The sequence below is a fragment of the Pelophylax lessonae genome (assembly GCF_965119305.1).
Source record: "Pelophylax lessonae genome assembly, chromosome: 1".
In the NCBI taxonomy this organism is placed as follows: Eukaryota; Metazoa; Chordata; class Amphibia; order Anura; family Ranidae; genus Pelophylax; species Pelophylax lessonae.
The window spans coordinates 493850623-493877788 of NC_138768.1; the positions used below are offsets into that span (position 1 = coordinate 493850623).

General features: G+C 47.1%; 1 protein-coding gene across 1 annotated transcript in view; it reads left to right on the plus strand.

Moving 5' to 3' along the window:
- HDGFL2 (HDGF like 2) overlaps positions 1–27166 on the plus strand; it is a gene marked incomplete at its 3' end in the record, with an annotated part of 529328 nt that overhangs the window by 289067 nt on the left and 213095 nt on the right. Inside the window, exon 12 of the mRNA XM_082254985.1 lies at positions 8647–8717. Coding sequence (XP_082111111.1) covers positions 8647–8717 — 71 coding nt within the window. The remainder of the gene's footprint in view (positions 1–8646; positions 8718–27166) is intronic.

Below are 27166 nucleotides of genomic sequence, written 5' to 3' on the forward strand. Positions count from 1 at the left end.
CTGTCAGCAGTCCCAAACAATCTGGCACGGCCTAGTTTGACAGTTCTGCATAGTAACTGTCAGATGGGACATGTCAGCGGTTTGGTACTGGGAACAGCAGGGAGGAGTAAAACCACAACTTGGGTTACGTTATTCCTGGGTACAGCTGGCCACAGGAGGATACTGGGGTGCGACTATATTGGCTCAGCTGAACACCGTGACTGACCAACCCAACGGCACCCAACGGTTAAACTGGCATCCTTGACGCCAGTGTGTCAGAAGGACCGTCCGGCCCTGACGGAGGTACTGGCCCATGCACCTGGGACATGGGGGCCGGAATTTAAACGCCCAGTCCCGGCACAAACCCTATGCCATTACCTTTGTGCCAGATGCAGCCCTAGGCCAGAGGGATGCGAAAGAAGAGGAAAATCTCATCCTCTATCTGAGCCGGAAGCTGCTCCCCAGGGAAGTAGCATATGCCAACCAGCATAAGAAAGGCGGCCCCTTTGTCGCCACAAGCCGAGCCGCAGGAGTCAGTTGCGTCAGGAGGAGAATTGCAGTCCCCTCCTATGCACCCACAAAAGGGGGAGGTGTAATGGTATCGTGCGCTGGGACACCATTTTGTCACCACGGCCATCCATGTTGTTCAGTAACAGTCTAGCAAGCAAAGGTGTACTCAGAAATATTTTCCTCCCCCCCCCCTCTCCTCCAGCTAATTAACTCCTTAAGTCACTTAACATTAGTATGCGAGCTTCAAAAGAGCTGTTATCTCAGCAGACGGGACGCCTGGTAGATGGCAGGCCAGGTTGTAAAGCCATAAACGAGCAAGCCATTAAGACTGACCAGGCTGGGTCGTAAATACCACACTGCCCAGGTGGCCATTAGAACTATAATACATTCACACACAAATACATAATTGTAAACACAGCCAAGATATGTCTCTAGAAAGTATATATTTGGATGAGAAATAAAATACCGATCGAAATATAATATCATACATATTCACGTTCGCTCCTATGGAAGAAAAGCTAGCTGTCAGATGCCTTACGGGTCAGAGGTTATTAGGAGATAACCTGGGTTTGGTGTCTATGAAAATAGAATTTTATACTGCACAAGAATATATCAGTTTCAAGAAGGCAACTGGTAGACTTTGGAAGATATGAATTATGTTATAAATCTGTCTAAAAGGGAGGTTCCTTGGCATTTGCTGAGCCTCAGGGCCGCCCATGGCCCCAGTGTTTATTGGTCAAGGACCTCTGTTGACACCCCCTGCGGGTCCGAGAAAAAGAGAAGCTGATGAGTTTCTCAGTTCTCATTTTAACATCAAGCAGTAACATCGCTCAAGGGAAGAACCGACCACACATGCTCAGCTTCTGGAACTCTGCTAATACAAGGACATTGGCTGCAAGTATTTAAATTTCTAATTCTTTATCTATTCTTCTAAATTGCTGAATTGTGTCTCTATTTCTTTGTAACCCATTTTTCTGTAAATATTTTTATTTGCACAAATTTTAACCCTTTTTTACAATTAAACCTTATTTTGAAAAGTGTTAACCACTTAAGCCCCGGAAGATTTTACCCCCATTCCGACCAGGGGGTATTTTGCGATTCGGCACTGCGTGACTTTAACGGACAATTGCGCGGTCGTGCGACGCTGTACCTAAACGAATTTGGCGTCCTTTTTTTCCCACAAACAGAGCTTTCTTTTGGTGGTATTTGATCACCTGTGCGATTTTTTGATCACGCGCTATAAACAAAAAAAGAGCGTCAATTTTGCAAAAATAGCAATATTTTTCACATTTTTTTATATGAAATTCCCCAAAAAAAAATTTAAAAATCAAAATTTTTTTACTTTTTCGGCCAATTTGTTTTATGCTACCTATGTTTGGTAAAAAAAATCGCAAAAAGCGTATTTTGATTGGTTTGCGCAAAAGTTATCGCGTTTACTAACAAAGGGAAAGATTTCTGTCATTTTTGTTGTTTTTTTTTTTTTAACGTGTAATGGCGGTGATCTGCGATTTTTTTTTTTTGCGGTACTGCGACATTGGGGCGGACAGATCGGACCCTTGACTGACATTTTTGACACTTTTGGGGTTACCAGTGACATTTCTACAGTAATCAGTGCTATATATATGCACTGTTACTGTAAAAATACACTGGTAGTGAAGGGGTTAACTTTATTTGGGAGGGAGGGGCTGTGTGTATCCCTAGGGGCGTGCTTTCTACTGTGATTGGCTGGGGCTTGAGCTGTATGGACACTGATCAACGGATCTACATACTAGATCCGAGTGATCAGTATCCTAACAGCAAGGAGAATGACAGGTGGCTTGTTTACACAAGCTGCCTGACATTCTCCCTCTCCCCCGCCGATCGCCGAGTGACCGGCGGACATCGGGTCCTCCGGTCACACGCGCGGGGGGGTCCGTGACCACGCGGGAGCGGGAGCGCGCCTCCGGGGGCGCGCGCTCGCTCCCTAGACCCTCACAAGCTAGTGACGTAGCCCTACGTCACTTTGCCTGTGAGGGGCTGACTGCCGACGTAGATCGGCGTTAGGCAGTCGGCAAGTGGTTAATTTTGTCTCTAAGCTCTTAACGCAAGCTAACCCAAGAACCTGTCTCTTGAACAGTGCTACTGTCTAGAATGAATCTTCTGGACACTGCTGTCTGGGGTGACTGCGCGTGTTACAGATGATTATTCTAAAGTCATAATTAGCGTTTCTAAAAGTATGAGCGTCCGCTGGGCTCAAAGGTAGTGGTGGTGGCAGAGAATGGGTTAATTGTTTAATTAGCCCGGTGACAATCGCTCTCAGCCTGCTAGCATCTGGATTGTGGTCCCACAAGCTGGAAGAATCTTTGTGCCAGGTGCAGCTGAGAGTGGCATTGTTACGCTAGTGACGGCAGGGTGTGAGATTGCTTGGTCCTTGGTCACTAATTGGATGAGAAGGCCAGGGGTCTGATACCTGCCACCGTCACAATTAGTAGTAATCAGCATGGATTCATGAAAAATCGTTCTTGCCAAACCAATCTATTAACCTTCTATGATGAAGCCACCTAGATAAAGGTAAGCCTGTGGATGTGGTGTATCTGGACTTTGCAAAGGTCTTTTGACACCGTTCCCCACAAATGCTTACTGTTCAATCTAAGGAATGTAGGTATGGACCATAAGGTGAGTACCTGGATAGAGAACTGGCTCCAGGGGAGAGTGCTAAGGGTGGTGATAAATGGGGAGTACTCGGATTGGGCGGGTGTGGAAAGGGGGGTCCCGCAGGGTTCTGTCCTGGGACCAATCCTGTTTAATTCATAAATGATCTAGAGGAGGGGATATCAAGTACAATTTCAGTATTTGTGGATGATACTAAACTAAGCATGCCAATGTCTTCTATGCAGGATGTGGAAACCTTACAAGCGGACCTGAACAAAATAATGGGGTGGGCAACTACATGGCAGATGAGGTTTAATGTTGAAAAATGTAAAGTAATACACTTGGGTGCCAGAAACCAGAAAGCAAGCTACTCACTAGGGGGGGGGGCCTCTGGGTGAGTCTAGGATGGAAATGGACTTGAGGGTACTGGTATACCACAGGCTTGCAGCTGGAACTGGAGAGAGTCCAGAGAAGGGCAACAAAAATAATTAGGGGAATGGAGGACATCAGCTATGAGGAAAGACTACAAGCACTGAATGTATTCTCTCTGGAGAAGAGACGATTGAGGGGGGATATGATATCAATGTACAAATACTGTTCTGGCGACCCTAGCATAAGGAGCAAACTATTCAGAGAAAGGGAATACAATAAGACACGTGGCCACTCACTAAAACTAGAGGAAAGGTGGTTTAACTTTAAAATACATTCTTCACTGTAAGAGCAGTAAGGAATTCTCTTCCACAAGCAGTCGTATCAGCAGGGAGCATCGATAGTTTCAAAATACTATTAGATGGGCACCTTAAAGACCACAACATACAGGGGTATACAATGTACGGTTAACAGCAAACACACACGCACATCATAGGTTGAACTGGATGGACTGTCTTTTTTTCAACCTCACAAACTATGTAACTATGTCTCTGACCATTTCCTGTATCATGTTCTCAGTCTCTGACCATCTCCTGTATCATGTCCGCAGTCTCTAACCATCTCTTGTATCATGTCTGCAGTCTCTGACCATCTCTTGTATCATGTCTGCAGTCTCTGACCATCTCTTGTACCATGTCTGCAGTCTCTGACCATCTCTTGTACCATGTTTGCAGTCTCTGACCATCTCCTGTATCATGTCTGTAGTCTCTGACCATATCCTGTATCATGTCCTCAGTCTCTGACCATCTCCTGTATCATGTCTGCAGTCTCTGACCATCTCTTTTATCATGTCTGCAGTCTCTGACCATCTCCTTTAGCAAGTCTCCAATCTCTTACTCAAACTTAAACACATTGCTAATAGAATTAGCTATCTGTTTATGCTGAAGGTAGGACTGTGCAGGGGAGGCAGAGAGTGCAAAAGGGCAACTGTGATTAGAGAGACGGGGGGACGGTGGGGGGAGGCGCGCTGACAGGGAAAACAGTTGAGATTTATCCCAGTTAATATGGATCCCAGAAAACGACCCAAACGTATCAAAAATCTGCAACACTAAATCCAGGGACCCTGCCGCATCCGGGAGGTAGAGAAGGGCATCATCAGCGTATAATGGGTGGGGAGAGGGAGCTATTAGTGCGGACCCTAGCTCGCTGGGCCGCGTAGAGCAATCGCAGCCAGGAAATAAAATTAGGGCCAATTCCAAAGCGACGCATGACTTCCCAAAGATATTCCCACTCGACCGAGTCAAAGGCCTTCTCCGCATCCAGGGAGGCCACCACACTACCCGAGCCCGATACCACCGCATGTGAGATGTGGGTGTAAAGTTGGCATATGTTAATGTCCGTCCCCTTGCCCGGCATAAACCCTGTCTGGTCCCCGTGTATCAGCGACAAGACAACTGAGTTCAATCGCCTCGCCAGAACTTTCGCCAGTATTTTGGAGTCCACGTTAAGGAGGGAAATCGGCCTTTACGACGTGCAGCGTTCCGGGTCCTTCCCAGGTTTAGGTATAACTACAATCAACGCCTCCGACATAGAGAATGGTAGGCTATTCTCATCAAAGGCACCCTGCAGCAAGGTATGAAGGCGCGAAGCCACCAAGTCCAGATTAGACTTGTAGAACTCCACCAGTAGCCCATCTGGGCCTGGGGCCTTACCAGATTGGAGAGCCGCAATAGCCTTGGAAAGTTCCTCAAGTGAGATTGGGCCATCCAATTTCTTTCTACCCTTCTCCGACAACTGCGGAAACTCGAGGTCATCGAGGTAGGCCGCTAGACGGTCAGGGGGGGTCTTACAAAGCAATCCACAGCTTAGCCCCCATCTACATCACCAGCCTCGTCTCAGAATATCTACCTAATCTGTCTTCGTTCCTCTCAAAACCTCCTGCTCTCTAGCTCCCTCATCACCTCCTCCCATGCTCGCCTCCAGAACTTTTCCAGAGCCTCTCCAATCCTATGGAGCTCCTTACCCTTATCTGTCCGATTATCTCCTACTCTATTAGCTTTTAGGCGTTCTCTGAAAACCCTCCTTTTCAGAGAAGCCTATCCTACCAACACCTAACAAATGTACCTCCATTTTCTCCATCAACCCATCCCCCACGGTTATTGCCTTCTGTTTCACTTTACCCTCCCTTCTAGATTGTAAGCTCTAACGAGCAGGGCCCTTTAGTTACTCCTGTTTTGAACTGTATTGTAACTGTATTGTCTTTCCTCACATTGTTTAGCGCTGCGCAAACTGTTGGCGCTATATAAATCATGTATAATAATAATAGTCCACGCAAGATCGATAAAGTTCCTCATAATATTTGGCAAATTGGGCATTGATGGCAGAAGGGTCCGAGTGACAGCTCCCCTCGTCATCCCGAATATTAGCAATCAACAGAGCAGGGGAGCGCTCCCGAGACAACCACGCCAACATACGACCCGCCCGTTCACCCTGCTCAAAAATGCGCTTTGATTGTGACAACAGGAGCTTCCTACAGGCCGTGGCCCGCAGCAACTCTATTTCGTGCTGTACCGCTTGTAGTAACGCATATGTGCCCGCTTCCCCGTCCACCCCATACCGCAACTCCAGGGCCGTGGCTCTAGTCTCCGCCTCCACCAGCGCCAATACTGATTCCCTCCTCGTCCGTCCGATCACACTCTGGTACAGGCCTTAAGCGTCCCAGACTAGCGAGGGAGGGGCGGTGCCAGCATTGTGGACCCAATACTCCAGCAGCTCGGAAGACACAATCGGGGCCACCCTCTCGTCATCCTCCCAAAACCTGGACAGTCGCCAAATACCCTCCCCCGGCGCCACCCCGATCCCCAGAGTAACAAGTACAGGGGCATGGTCCGAGATCCCCGTGGTAAGATAGAGACCTCCCGGGTACCCGCAAGCAGCGAGCCCGAAAGGTAGACAAGGTCAATCCTTAAGTGGCATGGGGAGCCGAGTGACAGGTTTATTGTCTCAGCCCGGGGTTCTTCCACCTCCATACATCCACCAGTCCCAGGGCCTCCACCCAATGAGAGAGGGGAGAATCCGCAGGACCCCCCCACAGCAAACCTGTCCACCGATGGGTTAGGGGGCATGTTAAAGTCCCCCGCCACCAACAGACAAGCCGCCGGGTAGAGGGCCAAGAGCAGAGTTAACCGTTGCAGAAGGGTAAGCTGACCTGGCGGAGGCACATACACCCCAGCAATACACATTTCCAGCCCCTCACAGAGGGCGCGGAGCAAAACATATCTCCCTCAGGGTCCAGGTGAAGATCCAGGAGGCTAAAACGGACAGATTTATGTACCAGGATGCTCACCCCCCGTGAATAGGAGTCGCAGGTGGCATGGTAGTATGACCCCACCCCGGCCCTCTTGAGCGCCAGCACCCTACTCCCCACCAGGTGGGTCTCCTGCAAAATGCAGATATGAGGGCGGTGTCGCTGCAAGAAGGAAAAGACAAGGGACCGTTTAAACTTAGAGTTCAACCCCCGGACATTCCAGGAAATCACATTTATGGGACCCATAACGATAAGGTGGAAAATAAGAAAGCCTCCGGATCTTCACCACAGCCCCTGTGAGGGGGTAAATGCCCAGCCCCTGACGTTCCCAGGAGCAGAGCAGGATAGGCATCACAAAGCAGGAAATGAAGTACCTAACCCCTCAATGCGTAGAGCATACACTGTACCAAAAGCACATGAGAACACAGATAGAGAAAAACAAAAAACAGAAAACACCCCAAAATAGAAAAGAAATGTAAAAGCATACATTCCCCACCCCGCAATCCCCCCCCCCCCCCAACCTGGATGTGCTTGCATACCCAAAACTAAATAGGCAACCGCCAACGGGGGTCGCATGCCAGTGGGCAACAGAGGTACCAACAGGTACTACTGCGGCATAGTCTGTAGGCCACAGGTGCCGCCATTGAAAGGGAGGATAGATGATCTCTGCAGAACAGGGCGCCAACCTCACCCCGAATGTTCCGGGGGGTATAAATGCTTAAACGTGTTACAAACAGTAAAACCAAGTGTGCCTCACCCTCAGCTGATCCAGGGAGGGAAGGCCACGGGCCAAAGCAGGCAGGGCTCGGCGAGGCACAGTCAGCAGGTCAACCCGGGGGACCCCCGACCCTCCGGGGAGAGGGTATCCCCCGCAGTGCAGAATAGAAAGGTGCCACATCCAAAACAGCCCCAACAGTGCAGGCTGCACGAAGGGGAACTCACTGATGCGGGGAACGTGCCCAGGGAAGAGTCTCCAACCAATGCATGGCGTCCTCCGGGGAAGTGAAGAATCGCACCGCTTCACCATCTCGCACTCTAAGCCGAGCAGGGAACAGCATACTATATTTGATGTTGCAGTTGCTGAGTTGCAGTTTGACATGGTCAAAGGACCTCCGGAAACGCTGTGTGTCTATGGTGAAGTCCGGGAAGATCGTGATCTTTGCGGCCTCATGTCGCAAGACGTCCATTTTCCTGGCCTGGGTGGAGAGTTGTGATAAGAATCCTGGTTATCCCCCTTCCTGGAGTGAAGAGGAATGGTGTGGAAAGAATTGCTTATTCCAGGATCACTGCTTTTATCTGCCTAAGAAGACCCAGTCTGGGATGGTCATTGAGGTCTTGGTCGCATTCAAAGGATATAATGTGCCTTTTACCCATCGATTTCTGGTTAGTGCATTACCATTGGGAGAGGCTGCACGTGGTGTGGTGAAGGACTATTTACATTGTTTATAGGATTTCCCTCACATGGTGCACTTCAGGATCATCCCCTATTAATTGGACTTGTTTATAGAGCATTTATAGACATATTTATTGTTGTTCTATAATTTATCCCAATACTGCAAATTCTATTTATTGTATATTTTATTTTATTTTTTGATTTAATATCATGGGTGTCCTTGGAATATAGTTCACATTCAGATTTACCATGTATATATGATTTATCAACGCCGCCTGGAGGTCTGGGTCCTTTGATCCAATTCACCCTTTTATTTTTATTGTCATTACTTGTTAGGTGGCAGCGCAGTACTTCGAGATTATCTTCTTACATCATTGGCGCAGGGTGGAGACTTCTTGTGACTCTCATAGGTTGTTCTTTCTTTGTTCTTTATGCAATGGTCTTGTCCACTTTACAGAGCCCACTGTGGAGGAACAACTGCTGAAGCTTCACAGCGAAATCAAGTTTGCACTGAAGGTAGACAGTCCTGTAAGTATCAATGATTTTTTAAGACTTATTATCAAATTACACCCAACTACCTTTGGGGTATTTTGAGATTTTTAAGGGCTTACTTTATGGGGCATTATTGGCATTGTGCAAACCCTATTTTATATACACTGTTCACAAATATTAAAGGAACACTTGTAAAACCCATCAGATCTCAATGGGGAAAAATATCATGCTGGATATCTTTACGGATATGGACTGGGTAATGAAAGGATGCCACATTGTTTGATGAAAATGATCAACCTACAGAGGGCTGAATTCAAAGGCACCCCTCAAAATCAAACAGAAAAACCTATGCAGCGAGCTAGTCCATTTTGCTGAAATTTCATTGCAGCAACTCAAAATGGTACTCAGTAGTTTGTATGGCCCTCACGTGCTTGTATGCATTCCTGACAACGTCGGGGCATGCTCCCAATGAGACAACGGATGGTATCCTGGGGTATTTCCTCCCAGATCTCGACCAGGGCATCACTGAGCTCCTGAACAGACTGAGGTGCAACCTGGCGGCGTCCAATGGATCGAAACATAATGTCCCAGAGGTGTTCTATTGGATTTAGGTCAGGCGAGAGTGGGGGCCATTCAATGGCATCAATTCCTTCATTCTCTAGGAACTGGCTGCATACTCTCGCCACATAAGACCGGGCATTGTCGTGCACCAGGAGGAACCCAGGATCCACTGTGCCAGAGTAGGGTTTGACAATGGGTCCAAGGATTTCATCCCGATTCCTAATGACAGGCAGAGTGCCATTGTCTAGCTTGTAGAGGTTTGTGTGTCCCTCCATGGATATGCCTCCACAGACTATTACTCACCAACCACCAAATCGTTCATGCTGAATGATGTTACAGGCAGCATAAAGTTCTCCACGGCTTCTCCAGACCCTCTTACGTCTGTCGCATGTGCTCAGGGTGAACCTGCTCTCATCTGTGAAAGTCACAGGGCACCAGTGGCGGACCTGCCAATTCTGATGTTCAATGGCAAATGCCAATCAAGCTCCAGGGTGCAGGACAGTAAGCACAGGGCCCACTAGAGGACATTGGGCCCTCAGGCCACCCTCATGAAGTCGGTTTCTGATTGTTTGATCAGAGACATTCACACTAGTAGCCTGCTGGAGGTAATTTTGTAGGGCTCTGGCAGTGTTCATCCTTTTCCTCTGTGCACAAAGGAAGAGTTACAAGTGCTGTTGATGGGTTAAGGACCCTCTACAGCCCTGTCCAGCTCTCCTAGAGTAACTGCCTGTCTCCTGGAATCTCCTCCATTCTCTTGAGACTCTGCTGCTCCCAGTCTCCACACAGCAAACCTTCTGTCAATGGTACATACTGATGTGCCATCCTGGAGAAGTTGGACTGCCTGTGCAACCTCTATAGGGTTCAGGTATCACCTCATACCATCAGTAGTGACACTAACCCTAGCCAAATGGAAAACTAGTGAAAAACAGTCAGAAAAAATGAGTAGAGGGAAATAAATTGCAGTGGCCTCCACCTGTAAAACCATTACTGTTTTGGGGGTTGTCTCATTGTTGCCCATCTAGTGTACCTGTTTTTAATTTCATTAACACCAAAGCAGCTAAAACTTATTAACAACCCCCTCCCCTACCTAACTGACCAGATCAATATCCCAGGAGTTTAATTGACTTGATGCTGTGTTCTGAATAAAAAGTGTTCCTTTCATTTTTTTTGAGCAGTGTAGGTAAGCTATTATACTGTATTATTAAATTCCCCCATTGTGCGTGTTCCTTACATTTGCTTTGTCATATTTTAAAAAATACTAGAAAAGTGGTTAAATCGTTAAAAGTGGAACTACACTGCATCTGAGCATCACAAATCGGAAACCCTTTTTAATTCATTTTTATTATTCAAAGCAAACTTACCCATCCATCTCAATAACAAAACTAAGAACTTGAGGTTCACAGGACAATGTAATGGAAAGGAGATTTGCTTTTTGGATGTGAACCTGCATTGTGAGGGTTCCCACATCCACACTGGTTTATATAGGAAGACACTTTCGGGTAATACTCTCTTGATGGCTTGGTCGGGGCATACGCAGCATACCATCAAGGGAATTCCCATTGGACAATTTCTAAGGGTTCGTAGGATATATATAGTTACATAGTTAGTGAGGTTGAAAAAAGACATCAGTCCATCCAGTTCAACCTATGATGTGTGTGTGTGTTTGCTTTAACCGTACATTGTATACCCCTGTATGTTGTGGTCTTTAAGGTGTCCATCTAATAGTTTTTTGAAACTATCAATGCTCCCTGCTGATACGACTGCTTGTGGAAGAGAATTCCACATCCTTACCGTTCTTACAGTGAAGAACCCCTTACGCACTTTAAGGTTAAACCGCCTTTCCTCAAGTTTTAGTGAGTGGCCACGTGTCTTATTGTATCTCCTATCTCTGAATAGTTTGTTCCTTATGCTCGGGTCACCAGTACAGTATTTGTACATTGATATCATATCCCCCCTCAATCGTCTTTTCTCCAGAGAGAAAAGGTTCAGTGCTTGTAGTCTTTCCTCATAGCTGATGTCCTCCATTCCCCTAATTATTTTGTTGCCCTTCTCTGGACTTTCTCCAATTCCAGCACATCCTTCCTGAGGACCGGTGCCCAGAACTGGACAGCATACTCCAGATGTGGCCGGACCAGAGTCTTGTAGAGTGGGAGAATAATCTCTTTATTTCTGGAGTGAATCCCCTTTTTTATACATCCCAGTATTCTGTTGGCTTTGCTTGCGGCGGCTTGGCATTGCATGCCACTGCCAAGCTTGTTGTCTACCAGTACCCCCAAGTCCTTTTCCATCCTAGACTCACCCAGAGGTATAGTGATCAGCAGGTGTATGAAACTGAGATTAAAGCCCTATATTCACGTTTCTTTTGAGAGGATATCCCAGGTGGATGCTTGAGAGGGCCCTCTCTATTGCCTACTCTAGAAGCAGGGAAGATCTACTAAGGGGAAGTAAATTCAGGGAGAATGGTAACCATAGGAGGTGGTTTAATAAGGAGCGACTCATGCTTAGTACACCTTTCAGTGAGGAGTTTGAAGACATTTAAAAGATTGTGTACATATACCTCCCTACTGTCTTTGAGGATTAAACTTGTGCTGACCTTCTCAGAAATAATATTGAAAAGTGATGCTCAAAAAACCATCAAATGTTATAAATTATGTAAAAATAAAATTATAAAGATAAATTATGTATAAATAAAATTATAAAGATAAATACATAAAATTCACAACAAAAGTGCACTGTGTGTGGGAAAACACGCATATAATATTCAAGTCCCAAGAGGCCATTTAGATTCGGTTGTGGGAAGACTTCTTGCTGCACTACACCAGCCCGTGCAAGTTATAAAGTGTATGCTATCTTAGCTGGTAAGGGTACCATCACCATTCCCACTTTTCACGTGGTGTTGTGGAGGACACAAGTCTGTGAACCATTATTGCACTTTCTCATTTGCACTTTATCATCAAGAAGTTTCATGTACACATGTTTAAGGACTCTTGGGACTTGAATATTATATGCTTTTTCACACACACAGTGCACTTTTGTTGTGAATTTTATGTATTTCTCTTTATATTTTATTCTTTTATTTTTAAATAATTTATAACCTTTGATGTTTTTTTTGAGCATCACTTTTCAATTTCGATCACATTTTTGATGATTTTGATTATATATACACTAACATGCGCACTCATATACCTTTTTCCATACACTCCACTCAGGTTGGAGTTTGAGTTGCTGCTGATAGGACACTCACCAGTTTGCGCGCCTTCATTTTTTTTCTAATCACAGAAATAATATTAACTTTGCCCTGAGAAGGGCATCCGCACTGGGCAATTCTCTATCGCCTATCTCTATCTACATCTCTTACATGGTTACATTTCAAAGGGAATTATGGGTGTGGTTTTAGAGGTTGTCCCTGTTGCAAGCATATTATCAAGGGTGAGGTGGTGTGTTCCTCTTCTACTGATAACATAGGATTAATTTGTTTTTTTTTAACTGTAATACCCAATACGTTGTGTATGTTATTACATGCAGAAAATGTAATTTACAGTATGTAGGACACACCACGAGAAGCTTTAAGGATAGATTTTATGAGCATTTAAATAGTATTGAAAGACATCAATCCACCACTGTTGCCTGCCACTTTAATCATCACCACAATGGCGATACTTCTTTGGTTGGAGCACAGATCTTTGAGAAGATTAGTGTACCCAAGGGAGGAGGCAATGTATTTAGACTTCTGTGTAACAGAAGTCTATTGGATTTTTCAGTTTGACACTCATACCGCATGGGTTAAACTTCGAATGGGACATAACACATTTTCGTGACTAAAACCCTTTTTCTCTTGCGTCCTCTGACAGTCACCGCCCATTCATATAGTCTTCACAATTGGGTAGTGGCCTTCTCCACAGGAGCAAGCTAGGCAATAATTTTGGTTATACAACAAACATTAACATATAGACACACCCACAGGGGGCCATCCCTCTGGCCTAGCGTCAGGAGTAGGCTAGGTTTTCCCTGCTGGGACCTAGTGTCTCAGTTTTTTTCTTGTTTTTTTTTTCTAAAAAGTGTTTTTTCTTTTAAGAATAGCTTTTTTATTTTTTCTAACCTACGCTAATTAGTCAGAATTTGGAGGACTACAAGCGCCAGCAGAACTGGGCCTCGTACTGGTTAATATAGAACCTTATGAAGTCCCAGTCTGCCATCGAGCGTCGCAGGTTTTTGGTACGCCCAGGCCTCGCAACGACAGTGTTCCTAGAAGCGGGGACGAGCCTGCAAAGTTTTTCTATCTTTGCTGGGATGTCTCAACGTCGGAACACCCGGGGTTGCTAGCATCCTTCTTGGCTGACGGCAGGATGGCCATGGGATGGCCCCCTGTGTCTTATCTTCCCTGTCCCTGCGGGGGCGCTGCTGCGGTGCAGACCGCCATACGGGGTGGGGGGTGTGGGGGCTCCCTTCTCCACGGGGATGCTCTGTGCAGATCCCGGTGGGGGCCAGTGCGGGCGTTTTCTGCGGCGTTTGGCACTGTGTCGCCCGGCTGCCATGTTTGGTAAGGGCTGGCTCTTTGGCCTCAGAGGGCAGTGGCCATTTTCAATCATCATTGCCAGTGTTCCGGGAAAAAAACCCTACCCATGAAAATTCCCTACCCTCGTCACTTCCTGTGCACGTACGTCATTCAACAGCTGAGCCGCTTCCCGCTGCGCATGCTCACAGCTGCGGAGGGAAGGGAATTTTCACGGGGTAGTGTTTTTTAACGTTACACCGCATCAGCTGTTGCCGCTCCAACATTAAATCGTCTCCGCTCCAACATTAAATCATCTCCGCTCCAACCCCTCAGACTTCCTGATCTCGGCTCCGAAATGTAAAAGCGGCGGCGGGTCTATGGAAATATAAATCACGGAGCCGAGATCATGTGGGACACAGCACCTGCTGATGAATGACGGGTGCCCACAGGGAAATCTCAGGGTTAGAGCGGAGATGATTTAATTTAGTGGCTGCCCATGCGCAGTGCGACGCGCGGCAAAAGCTGATATGACATGGTGTAACTTAAAAAAACACTACCCCATGAAAATTCCCTTCCCTACCCTCCGCAGCTGTGAGCATGCGCAGTGGGAAGCTGCTCAGCTGTTCAATGACATGTGCACAGGAAGTGACGAGGGTAGGGAATTTTCACGGGGTAGGGTTTTTTAATGTTACACCAGCGCTGATCGGGCGCCATCTTTAGTGTGGGCGGATGTCCTGTCTGGGCAGTGGCCCTTTTCTAAGTGCTTTTCCTCCATCTGACTCTATCGGGCACCATTTTCTTGTGGCTCAGGGCTGGCTTTTGCCTCTAGGAGGGTGAGGTCACTTCCTCTTTATAATCTGCCTTCTCAAAAGCAGCATGGCAAGTATAGAGACACTGTGGGGGGATTTTACTAGTTTTCTCTGGCTATATTTCTGCTAGCACTCTTTTCTTTTGTCAGTTTAGCTTTAGTTAAGGGAAGGGCCTCCACCTTTAGTGCAGTTTGCGATAGGGGTCCACGGGAACCGCTGTTTTAAAGGGCCAGTGTCATTTTTTTTTTTTTGCACTTTGCGAATATGGAGTCCCAGGATAGCAAATTCCCCACAGACGTAGTTGGTGGTTCAAATACTCCTGATCCCACTTCCTTAGCCTCTTTATCTGCTGCACTTGCGACTTTAGCATCAAAAGTTGATCTGCTGATGTCTGACCGAGTTACAAAGAAACGGCCTATGCCCTCTCAGTCTTCTGAATCTGACCCTGAATTGGTTGCCATGGGCGACATCCCCCTTGAGGGGTCCCCGTCTTCTCAGTCAGATGTGGAGGAGGATTCTTCCTGCTACCGTGCTGCGGTAGACACACTTATTAGCTCCGTTAAGGAGACTTTAAATCTTGATGATGAGCCCTCCATGGCAGGTAAGCGGGTTTCCTTCAGGACCCGCAAGGTCCTGAAGTCGGGTCAGGTTTATCCTTGTCCCGAGGAGTTTCAGGAAATGGTAAATGACCAATGGCGTTGCATTAAGCAGAAGCTGGTAGTACCTAAGAGATTTGAGTACCATTATCCCTTTGCGGATTCGGTTGATACTTGCTGGACTGTGGTTCCTAAAGTGGACCACACTGTTCCCAGTCTGAATAAATCCACCTTAATGCCCGTGGAAGACTCCCCGGTGTTTAAGGACCCGGCGGATAGACGGGTGGAAACGCTTTCCCACCACATGTATATGGTGCCGGGTTCCCTGCTGAATCCGGTGTTCACCTCAGTGATAGTCTCTCAGACTATCGCAGAATGGGCCAAGGTGCTTAGGCGCACTCTGGTAGCAGATTCGGTTTCTGCTGCTGCGCTGGACAAAGAAGACAGTGTCTGACATCCCTTATGCGAGGGATCGTCTTTTTGGTGACTCTCTGGGTGAGCTGATCAAGTGGCTTACTGGGGGTAAGAGGACTCTCTTGCCTCAAGTCTTGAAAGGTAAATCTCCCTACGCTAAGCGGGGTCCCTCCTTTAAGACTAACCGGGGGTCCTTTCGTGCCTTCAGGGCACAGGAAAAAGGGTAAGTCCTTCAAGGCCTCCGGTGGTCACAAGAAATTTTGGGCGGGTAAGCCCAAAACGGGGCAAGCTGGGCAGGCAACCCAGCCCACCCCTCCCTGAAGGGACGCCCTCACACGTATCAGGGGTGGGGGGACGTCTGTGTTGTTTTCCCGAGCCCTGGCTGTCTGACATTCAGGACAGGTGGGTTCGCAAGCTCATTCTTTCAGAGTACAAGATCGAGTTTCGATCTCGCCCCGCAGACAGATTCTTTCCATCAAATCTCCATCTGACTCCTGATCGTTTCCGGGATCTACAATGGGCAATTCAAGATCTTCTCGCCCAAGGGGTCATCGTGCCGGTCCCCCCGCGGGACAGGTTTCGGGGGTTTTACTCAATCTGTTCACAGTGCCCAGAAAAGAGGGCAAGGTGCCTCCGCTTTTGGACCTAAAGTTACTGAACCACTTCGTGCGGGTAAAGACGTTCCGGATGGAATCCATACGGTTGGTGGTGGCATCCCTGAGTACAGGGGAATTCATGGCCTCCATCGACCTAAAAATCTGCACATCCCTTTTTACGATGGTCATCAGCGTTATTTCCGCTTCGCAATCACAGAGGAGCATTACCAGTTCGTGGCGTTGCCCTTCGGTCTCGCTTTGGCTCCAAGGGTGTTCACCAAGGTTTTGGCTCCTGTGTTGGCTCTGCTATGGGGCAGAGATCCTTACCAGGTGGGACAGGCATCCTCAATCTTGGACAGAAGGATTTCTCTAAGCCACCAGGTGAGATTGGATCTTTTGTGGTGGCTCCAGTCACGGATTCTGACACAAGGCAAGTCCTTCCGGCCGTTATTCTGGACGGGGCTCTCCACAGATGCCAGCCTGTCGGGCTGGGGTGGAGTTCTGGGCACGATTGATGCCCAGGGGACGTGGTCGGGGGAGGAGTTCTCCCTACTGATAAATGTCCTGGAGCTCCGGACAATCAAGCTCTGTTTGTGCCGTTGGTCGGCTCGGATTCAAGGCTGCCCTGCACGAGTGCAGATGGACAACGCCACAGCGATGGCGTACATCAATCATCAGGGGGGCACCAAGAGTCCCCGGGCGGCCAGGGAAGTGGCCGAGATTCTGTCTTGGGCCGAATCGCATGTTCCAGCGATTTCGGCCATCCACATTCCAGGTGTGGAAAACTGCCAGGCGGACTATCTGAGTCGACAGACCCTGGACCACGGGGGAATGGTCCTTAGACACTCGGAGGTGTTTCACCTTCTGTGTATCCGGTGGGGGTCTCCGGACATGGATCTGTTCGCACCCCGTCTCAACAAAAAAGTGGAAAGGTTCGTGGCTCGATCTCGCGATCCTCTGGCGGACGCCTCGGACGCGTTAGTGGTGCCGTGGCATCTGTATCGCCTGATGTATGCCTTTCCTCCCATTCCAATGTTGTCCAGGTTCCTCCGCAGGTTAGCCTCGAAATGGATGCTTGTGATTCTGATAGCTTCAGACTGGCCATGTCAGTCTTGGTACGCGGACATTATGCAGATGGTTGTCGAGCCTCCCTGGCGGCTCCCACTAAGAAATGATCTTCCATCCTGCTTTACAGTCGCTGGCTTTGACGTCTTGTTGAAAGCCAAGTCTTGAGAGACAGGGGTACCCCTTCGGCTACCATTCCTACCTTGCTAAAAGCTAGAAAAGCTTCCTCTGGGAAGATTTATCATCGCACCTGGAGGGCATTTTTTGCCTGGTGTGAGTCACAAGGTCTTCACCCCCGCTCCTTTTCAGTGGCGAGGGTTTTTGCCTTCCTACAGACTAAGGTGGATCAGCGCCTGGCGCTGACCACGATCAAAGGCCAATTGTCGGCCTTGGCCTTTCTTTTTCAGTGCCCTTTGGCATCTAATTCCTTGATTTGCACCTTTATTCAGGGGGTGCGTCATCTGGCTCCCCCGAGGAAGGCTCCCTTATCTCCCTGCGACCTAAATCTGGTTTTGTCCATTTTACAATGACCTCCCTTTGAGAACATCAGAGAGATCCTTCTGCCTGTGTTGTCACAGAAAGTTGCCTTTCTAGTGGCGATCACATCTGCTCGCAGAGTGTCTGAGTTGGCAGCTCCCCCTATCTGGTTGTTCATAGGGATAAAGGGTCCTCTGACCATATCAGTCTTTTCTTCGTAGGGTGTTTTCAGCCTCCCACCTCAATATTGTGTTGCCTTTGCTCTGTGCAAAGCCTAAGCATCCGAAGGAATTTGCCTTGCATTCCTTGGATGTGGTCCGGGCGATCAAGGTTTACCTTTCCGCCAAGGACTCTTTCTGGAAGTCAGATTGTCTGTTTGTTTGTCCTTCCCGAAGGACCTCGGGAGGGTACAGAGGCGTCTGCGGCAACCATTTCCAAATGGATCAGACAGACGATTGTGCAGGCCTATTTGATTAAGGGTCGGGTTCCTCCCTTCCCTGTTAAGGCGCACTCTACTAGAGCGGTTAGTGCGCCTTGGGCGTTTCCCCACCAGGCGTCGGTGGCTCAGGTGTGCAAAGCGGCGACCTGGTCGTCTGTACATACCGTTTCGAAGTTTTGCAAACTTGATGTGTTGGCATCCTCGGATGCTTCTTTTTGCCGCAAGGTTTTGAGTGCGGCAGTGGTTTAAAGAGACATGCTATTTTTTTAATGTCTCTTAGTCATGGGGTTTATTTCATTTTTTTCCTGGGTTAGCTCCTGTTGAGCTTTACTTATGCCACTGGTCCAGTTGTTCAGTTTTTTTTTCTCTGACCTGGGTGCTGCATTGCCTATTTTAAGGTTGCGTCTTCCCACACCTCACATCTACACTGCTTTGGGACGTCCCGATCGCTAAGACTGTATGAATGGGCGGTGTCTGTCAGAGGATGTAAGAGAAAATAGAATTTTTGTAAAATCTTACCGTAAAATTAGTTCTGACAGTCGCCGCCCCCGCCCCTCTTTTTTGGGGTTGACGGTTTTTCATGGACTGCTTGCTACATAACTGGATTAGAGTGGTACTGGCTGGAGGATATAGGCCAGAGGAACAGCCCCCTGTGGGTGTGTCGATATGTTAATGTTTGTTGTATTAACAAAATTACTGCCTAGCTTGCTCCTGCGGAGAAGGCCAATACCCAATCGTAAAGACTATGAATGGGCGGCGACTGTCAGAGGACTCAGAGAAAAGAAATTTACGGTAAGATTTTACAAAAATTCTTTTCTATGTTTCTGTTTATACCAACAAGGGGATTTGTATCTCATTTGTCCCTTTCTATTGTAACTCTATGCATGTGGTTATTTTGGGCATGCACTTCCACTGGTTTTGTTACTCTTACTCTTACCATTATTTTTATTTTTATTATTGATTTGGGATGCATCATACTTCAATACGGCTCTATAAAATAGTTACATAGTTAGTGAGGTTGAAAAAAAGACATCAGTCCATCCAGTTCAACCTATGATGTGTGTGTGTTTGCTTTTAACCGTACATTGTGTACCCCTGTATGTTGTGGTCTCCAAGATGCCCATCTAATAGTTTTTTGAAAGTATCAATGCTCCCAGCTGATACGACTGCTTGTGGAAGAGAATTCCACATCCTTACCGCTCTTACAGTGAACAACCCCTTACGCATTTTAAGGTTAAACCGCCTTTCCTCTAGTTTTAGTGAATGGCCACGTGTCTTATTGCATCTCCTCTCTCTGAATAGTTTGTTCCTTATGCTAGGGTCGCCAGTACAGTATTTGTACATTGATATCATATCCCCCCTCAATCGTCTCTTCTCCAGAGAGAATAAGTTCAGTGCTTGTAGTCTTTCCTCATAGCTGATGTCCTCCATTCCCCTAATTATTTTTGTTGCTCTTCTCTGGAAAAGTTCTCATCTAGTGTTCTCTGGAATAAAAAAAGTAGTAGTTAACCCTCTAATGACTTTTGGTGGTTTCCCATATGAGTGTTTGTTGCTAGCACTGGTTCAATTTGGAGAGTGTGCTGCCGTTATGGGGCTATCATGGTAGTCTTTGGACATGTAATGGATTTTTTAGGGTTAACTATACACCTTTATCTTTATATCTATATATTTATATTTATTTTTATTTTTGTATTTTTCATTTACATGTAATGGATCCATTAATGCCCTATTGTGGTGTAGCTCCTCCTTTTGTACACATTGGGACTTGCGGTTCTTGATGAGGATATCTGGACAGCGGAATTGTTGTCGTCCGTTGTTCCTTTTTTTTTAAAAAATATTTGTTCTCATATCCTTTTTGTGTACATAAGTTGGTCCATGTGTTGTACAGGATCTCACAAAAGTAAGTACACCCCTCACATTTTTGTAAATATTTTATTATATCTTTTCATGTGACGACACTGAAGAAATGACACTTTGCTACAATGTAAAGTAGTGAGTGTACAGCTTGTATAACAGTGTAAATTTGCTGTCCCCTCAAAATAACTTAACACACAGCCATTAATGTCTAGACTGCTGGCAACAAAAGTGAGTACACCTATAAGTGAAAATGTCCAAATTGGGCCCTAAATGTCAATATTTTGTGTGGCCACCATTATTTCTCTATCGCTCATTGACAGACGTAGTCCTCGGTGATACAGCACCTTCGGGTTATGTTGCCTCCACAGGAGCAGGACTAGACAGGAAATTAAAATGCTCTGGCCACACCCTAGGGGCAGTCCCAGAGGGTATATCCTCTCTCTCTCTGCCTCAGCAAATCAGTTATTTTCTGTCTAGTTAGGAGTAAGGACCTAGATACCTTGCTGGGATCTTCGGCCCTGGCAAGATTTTTTCTTAAAAAGATTTTTTAGACAGCTTTTTTCTCCAGTGTTCCTGTGAGATCTTCAAGCAAGAAAGCTGAACTGGGCGACGGGCTGGATGTTGAGATCCGGTGGTCACCCCAGTTCAGCCTACGAGCGCGTGCAGGCCATAGCTCCGCGCTGGGTCGGCCGCGACAAAGTCCCATTAAGGGACTGACCCCGCGAGTTAAACGTCTCGCTGAAACGCCAAAGACCATGAGTCACGGCGTCCGTATTGGTCGACAGCCCTCCCGCCCCGGTGGAGAGGGGTACTGTCAGGAGTTGGTGCCCGCCTGGTTCCGGTATGGTGAGTAGTATGTTCCCCCTTTTCCCCCTGACGGGTCTTGTGGTGAACGCGGGCCCCTCTCTGTGTGGTAAGATAGAGTCCCCCTCTATCCTATAACATGGCACAGATCCCCCTACTTTGAGTGTGATTTTTATGTGCAAAAAGCCAGGAGGCTTGGTTTGGGAGCTAACAATCTAATTGTATACATGTTTAAAAGATTGTAATCAGTGGCAGTCTGGGAATCTTACTGTGATAAGAATAAGGTACCTACCAGTCAGAAGCCACGGACATGTAGACTGCCTTCCTAGTCAAATCTCCAGCTATAGCAGGCCTTCCGAAGGCCATGAGGTCCGCCAGGGCCGGTACCGCCAACCACGCCAAAAATCCCCATGCAGAGATAGTGTTGTGTGCCCTGCAGCACACCGCTATTCGGTACAGGCCGCCGCCATTTTTTTTGCTGGATTGCACGAGCCGCCATTTTGGCGTAGCCTCGTGTCTCCAGCATGGGGGCGGCCATGTTTGAGGTGATCCAAACACCTCGTGGAGCTAGGGGAGGCGCCGGAAGGCGTGCAGAGGGGCGGAGCCACCTCCTTTCTTCCTGGGCAGCCAGCCAAAAGACTTCCTGTTTGTCAAGACAGCGCTGTAACCTGTTGTAGTTAAACTCTGAGCATCAAGTGGTGAGCCTGGGGGTCTATCTCTCTCTCTCTCTCTCTCTCTCTCTCTCTCTCTCTCTCTCTCTCTCTCTCTCTCTCTCTCTCGATCGATCGATAGGGATCCCTAGCAGGTAACACTAAGGGGCTTTTGTGGCGCTGGGGGTCTGTGAAAAAAAAAAAAAAAAAAGTTTTTTTATTTTTGAATTATATTAACCCGGGAAGTTACTGGAATAATCATGGACCCTGCCACACAAATTCCCCCACCTGTTTCCCTCGAGGGGGCCACGGGACCCGCCGGTGCACAGAGTGTAGAGGCATTTACAGCAATTTTGGAGTCTATGGTGGCTCGGGTGGAGGCGGCCTGTCAGGGACGAGGGTCAAGGAAGCGACCCCCGCCTACCCCTATATTATCTGACACCTCTGACTCAGATTCAGAGATGGTCACTGCAGTTGCAGGTCCTTCTGCAAGGGCTGTTACCTCAGGTAAAGCTCCCTCAGACAGTGAGGAGGACGTTTCTTCTCCCGCTATAATTCAGGAAGAAGCATTGGTGGACGCACTAGTTGTGGCAGTGCAGGAAACCTTAAAACTTGAGGTTTTACCGGCAGAAGCAACTGATACAGAGATTCCTTTTGGTACTAACAAGCCCATCAAAACGGTGAAGGTTTTTCCTGTACCCAAGTGTTTTGGTAATAAGATTAAAGGAGAATGGGAGCATTCTAAACGTACCTTTACTATTTCCAAGCGTATTGCTAGACGCTATCCGTTTGAGGAATCCATCATTAAGAAATGGACGGTACCACCAGTGGTGGATCCACCTATTTCCAGGCTGAATAAAGCCACGGTTATCCCAGTGGAGGACACTTCGTCCTTTAAGGATCCGTTGGATCGAAAGATGGAAGCAGAGTCCCGCACCATCTTTTCTCTGATAGGGTCAGCATTTAGACCAGTAATTGTTATTGGTCTAGTTTCCCAGACACTTACGGAATGGGCGAGATTGGTACGCCAAGACCTTAGGGGAAAAGATATTCCCTAGGAAACATCTGATTTGATGGAACAGATTATACAAGGGCTACAGTTTATCTGTGACGCAGCCTTGGACACTACTCCCCTATTAGGGCATGCATCTATGTCAGCGGTAATCCTCAGACGTGTGCTGTGGTTAAAATGCTGGTCAGCTGACCTAGGTTCCAAAAAGACCTTGACGAATCTCCCCTTTCAGGGGAATCGTCTATTTGGGGCCACCCTAGATGAAATCATTAAGGATGCCACTGGGGGCAAGAGCACTTTTTTGCCACAGGCTGCTAAAGCTAAGGGACCTCGCAACAAGCGAGGACCTTTCTTTACCGCCCATAAAGGGCGCCCGGCTGGAACAAGCGGGAAAGGCAAGACTCCTCCAGGAGGGTTCAAGAAGGGCTGGTCGGACAAACAGAGGACCAACCCAGCCAAACCCGAAGCAAAGGAGTACACAGCCTGAAGGTGCGCCCCCACCCGGTTTCAGGGTGGGGGGGCGTTTTCACCGGTATTCAGGACATTAGATCGAGCATCAACCACTACTACCGGTGCGATTCTTCCCTTCCAACATTTAAGTACTACAGGAAGCGGTAGTTACCGTTCCCTGAATTGATCTTTTCCTTTACCTTTTCCTAAGATTAGTCCCTATGCCTCACAGGAATCGGATCTGGTTGACCAGACAGGCCAAGAAGCCTCTAGTCGGGTGACTTCGGTCCCTGAGGTTCAACCAGAAAAGATCACCCTTCCTGATAATAATCAGGTATCTGATAAATGTGTGGGAACAGAAAACGACCAGACTTTCTCGGATGGTCGGGGCCAGATACCTCTAGGGACGCCTGGTTCAGATCCAATCAGCGCCAGTGGTCCTAGAAATTCTAGGCTGGCCTCGTCAAGCCGGCCTGGCCGACTTGGACATGCTAGTCGCAGACGTTCCGTGGGAACTTCGTCTCAGGGAGTGTCTGTGGTCTCAAGGACCAATTTACCATCGTGCTTTACAGTCGCTGGTTTTAATGGCCTGGCCATTGAGACCCAAGTACTGAAGGACAGAGGTTTGTCTACTTCAGTCATTCCTACCCTTATTAAAGCAAGGAAAGCGACTTCCAGCAAGGTCTATTATCACACATGGAAGACTTATATTGCATGGTGCGAATCTTTAGGATTTCCCCCACGTACCTATTCGGTGACTCGAATATTGGCTTTTTTGCAACAAGGGGTTGAGCAGAAGCTAGCCTTGAGCACCATCAAGGGTCAAGTTTCAGCATTAGCAATCTTCTTTCAGAAACCTTTAGCTACCAAGTCCTTGGTGCGGAATTTCATCCAGGGGGTGCGGCACCTGGCTCCACCAGTCCGCGCGCCCTTACCGCCCTGGGATCTTAATTTGGTTTTGTCGGTTCTACAGAAACCTCCCTTTGAAAACATCAGGGAGATTCCCTTGCTTACTTTATCCCAGAAGGTGGCCTTCTTGGTGGCTATCACTTCTGCTCGCAGGGTGTCAGAACTGGCTGCATTATCATGCCAGTCCCCATACCTAGTGATTCATAGGGATAAGGTAGTACTTCATCCTAAGCCATCTTTTCTTCCTAAGGTGGTTTCAGATTTTCATCTGAATGAAGATATTGTACTACCTTCCTTGTGTCCTCAGCCCAAGCATCATCGGGAACATGCGTTGCATTCCTTGGATGTGGTTCGGGCAATCAGAGTATACCTGAAAGCTACGGAATCATTCCGTAAGACGGATTCACTTTTTGTGATCACGGATGGCCCCAGAAAGGGTTTGCCTGCATCTGCCACGACCATTGCCAAATGGATTAGACAGACGGTGGTACAGGCTTATTCTATTAAGGGTCAGAGTCCTCCGTTCCCTGTTAGGGCGCACTCCACTCGAGCGCTCAGTACTTCCTGGGCCTTTCGCCATCAGGCGTCAGTGGTCCAGGTATGTAAGGCGGCCACCTGGTCGTCGGTACATACCTTTACAAAATTCTATAAAATTGATGTGACGGCATCGGCGGATGCCTCATTTGGCCGCAAGGTTTTGCAGGCCGCAATTTGAGGAGACCGGTGGTCTACCTCGAGAGTTTTTTTCTGTTTGAAAAATTTCTTTTTTGTTGAGTCTCATCATTAAGGATGAGCATTGTAAACTTCTAGTTGGCACCGGTTGGGCCTTCTAGATTGGGATTTGATTTCCATTTTCCCACCCCTCATTTGTGATACTGCTCTGGGACGTCCCGAAGGTGCTGTATCACCGAGGACTACGTCTGTCAATGAGCGATAGAGAAAAATGGATTTTTGTAAAATCTTACCGTAAAATCCTTTTCTCTTAGCTCATTGACAGACGTAGTCCCCGCCCCTCTGTTTTGGAGTTGGGTTGGGTTAAAATCTCTAAAGACTGCTTTTTGACAAAACTGATTTGCTGAGGCAGAGAGAGAGAGGATATACCCTCTGGGACTGCCCCTAGGGTGTGGCCAGAGCATTTTAATTTCCTGTCTAGTCCTGCTCCTGTGGAGGCAACATAACCCGAAGGTGCTGTATCACCGAGGACTACGTCTGTCAATGAGCTAAGAGAAAAGGATTTTACGGTAAGATTTTACAAAAATCCATTTTTTTCAGCACTGCCTTTACCCTCTTAGGCATAGAGTTCACCAGAGATTCACAGGTTGCCTCTGGAGTCCTCTTCCACTCCTCCATGATGACATCATGTAGCTGGTGGATGTTCGAGACCTTGCACTTCTCCACCTTCCATTTGAGGATTCCCCACAGATGCTTAATACGGTTTAGGTCTAGAGACATGCTTTGCCAGGCAATCTCCTTTACCCTCAGCTCCTTTAGCAAGGCAGTGGTCATTTTGGAGGTGTGTTTGAGTTCCTTATCATGTTGGAATACTACCCTGCGGCCCAGTCTCCGAAGGGAGGGGATCATGCGCTGCTTTAGTATGTCAGTGCATTTTGGCATTCATGGTTCCCTCAATGAACTGTAGCTCTCCAGTGCTGGCAGCACTCATGCAGCCCCAGACCATGACACTCCCACCACCATGCTTGACTGTAGGCAAGACACACTTGTCTTTGTACTCCTCACCTAGTTGCTGCCACACATGCTTGACATCCTCTGAACCAAAAAAGTTTCTTGGTCTCATCAGACCACAGGACATAGTTCCAGTAATCCATGTTCTTAGTCTGCTTGTCTTCAGCAAACTGTTTTTGGGCTTTCTTGTGCTTTATCTTTAGAAGAGACTTCCTTCTGGGACGACAGCCATGCAGACCAATTTGAAGCAGTGTGCAGCGTATGGTCTGAGCACTGGCAGACTGACCCCCCCCCCCCCCACCCATTTAACCTCTGCAGCAATGCTGGTAGCACTCATAAGTCTATTTTCCAAAGACAACCTCTGGATATGACGCTGAGCACGTGCACTCAACTTCTTTGGTCGACCATGGCGAGGTCTGTTCTGAGTGGAACCTGTCCTGTTAAACTGCTGTATGGTCTTCGCCACCGTGCTGCAGATCAGTTTCAGGGTCTTTCCAATCTTTGTATAGCCTAGCCCATCTTTGTGTAGAGCAACATTTCTTTTTTTCAGATCCTCTGAGAATTCTTAGCCATAAGGTGCCATGTTGAACTTCCAGTGACCAGTATGAGAGAGTGAGAGCAATAACACTAAATTTAACACACCTGAGACCTTTTAACACTAACGAGTCATGTGACATCAGGAAGGGAAAATGGCTAATTGGGCCCAATTTGGACATTTTCACGTAGGCGTGTACTCACTTTTGTTGCCAGCGGTTTAGACATTAATGGCTGTGTGTTGAGTTATTTTGAGGGGACAGCAAATTTACACTGTTATACAAGCTGTACAGTCACTACTTTACATTGTAGCAAAGTGTTATTTCTTCAGTGTTGTCACATGAAAAGATATAATAAAATATTTACAAAAATGTGAGGGGTGTACTCACTTTTGTGAGATACTGTATATACCTCACGCATCATAAATGCGAAAGGTTTTGTGGCTTTAACATGTATTTTGTGTATCATAAAATCTTTCATTTATGTATGTTTTTATGCTACTATATTGCAGATAGTCTGTTTTTTTTTTTTTTCTTTCTTACATGAATTTTCTATTTGCATATTTTATTTGTATTTTTGTCGATTTAATTTTCTTGTCTCTTGTTCATGTATGATACTTACATTTTACACTATTTTTGGATATTTTGTGATTGTTTCTTATACAAATGTCTTTATTGGGAGCATGGAATGGTCACGCAATTAGTTGGCAATTGAAAACACGTGGTTCGAGGTGTGGTTTTTCTTTGAGCCCACGTTTTAAATAACGCGTTTTTGCTATATCTATGTTGGGAACAAGCACGGTGTGTCATATGAAACGCTAACCTGTCTACCTGTCCTCTGTCTGTCTGGTCTGACGATGAATAAAGGAACTTCATAATCTTATCTCAGCTGTGGAGTGCGGCCGTATCTCTATGGTATGTGAGGTGTGCTTAGCTGGAGAAACCCCCCCCCCCCCCCAACCCCACCTCTTGAAGACTCCCAGGATGTATCACATAATTTTCCTAACCTAGGGAGTAACTGAAGAAATGTAAAAAGCAGTATTATACCAAAGCAGCAATATGCCACCTCAATATTGGGCACTTTTACCCTCTTCCTGCCCAGACCAATTTTCAGCTTTCAGTGCTCTCATACTTT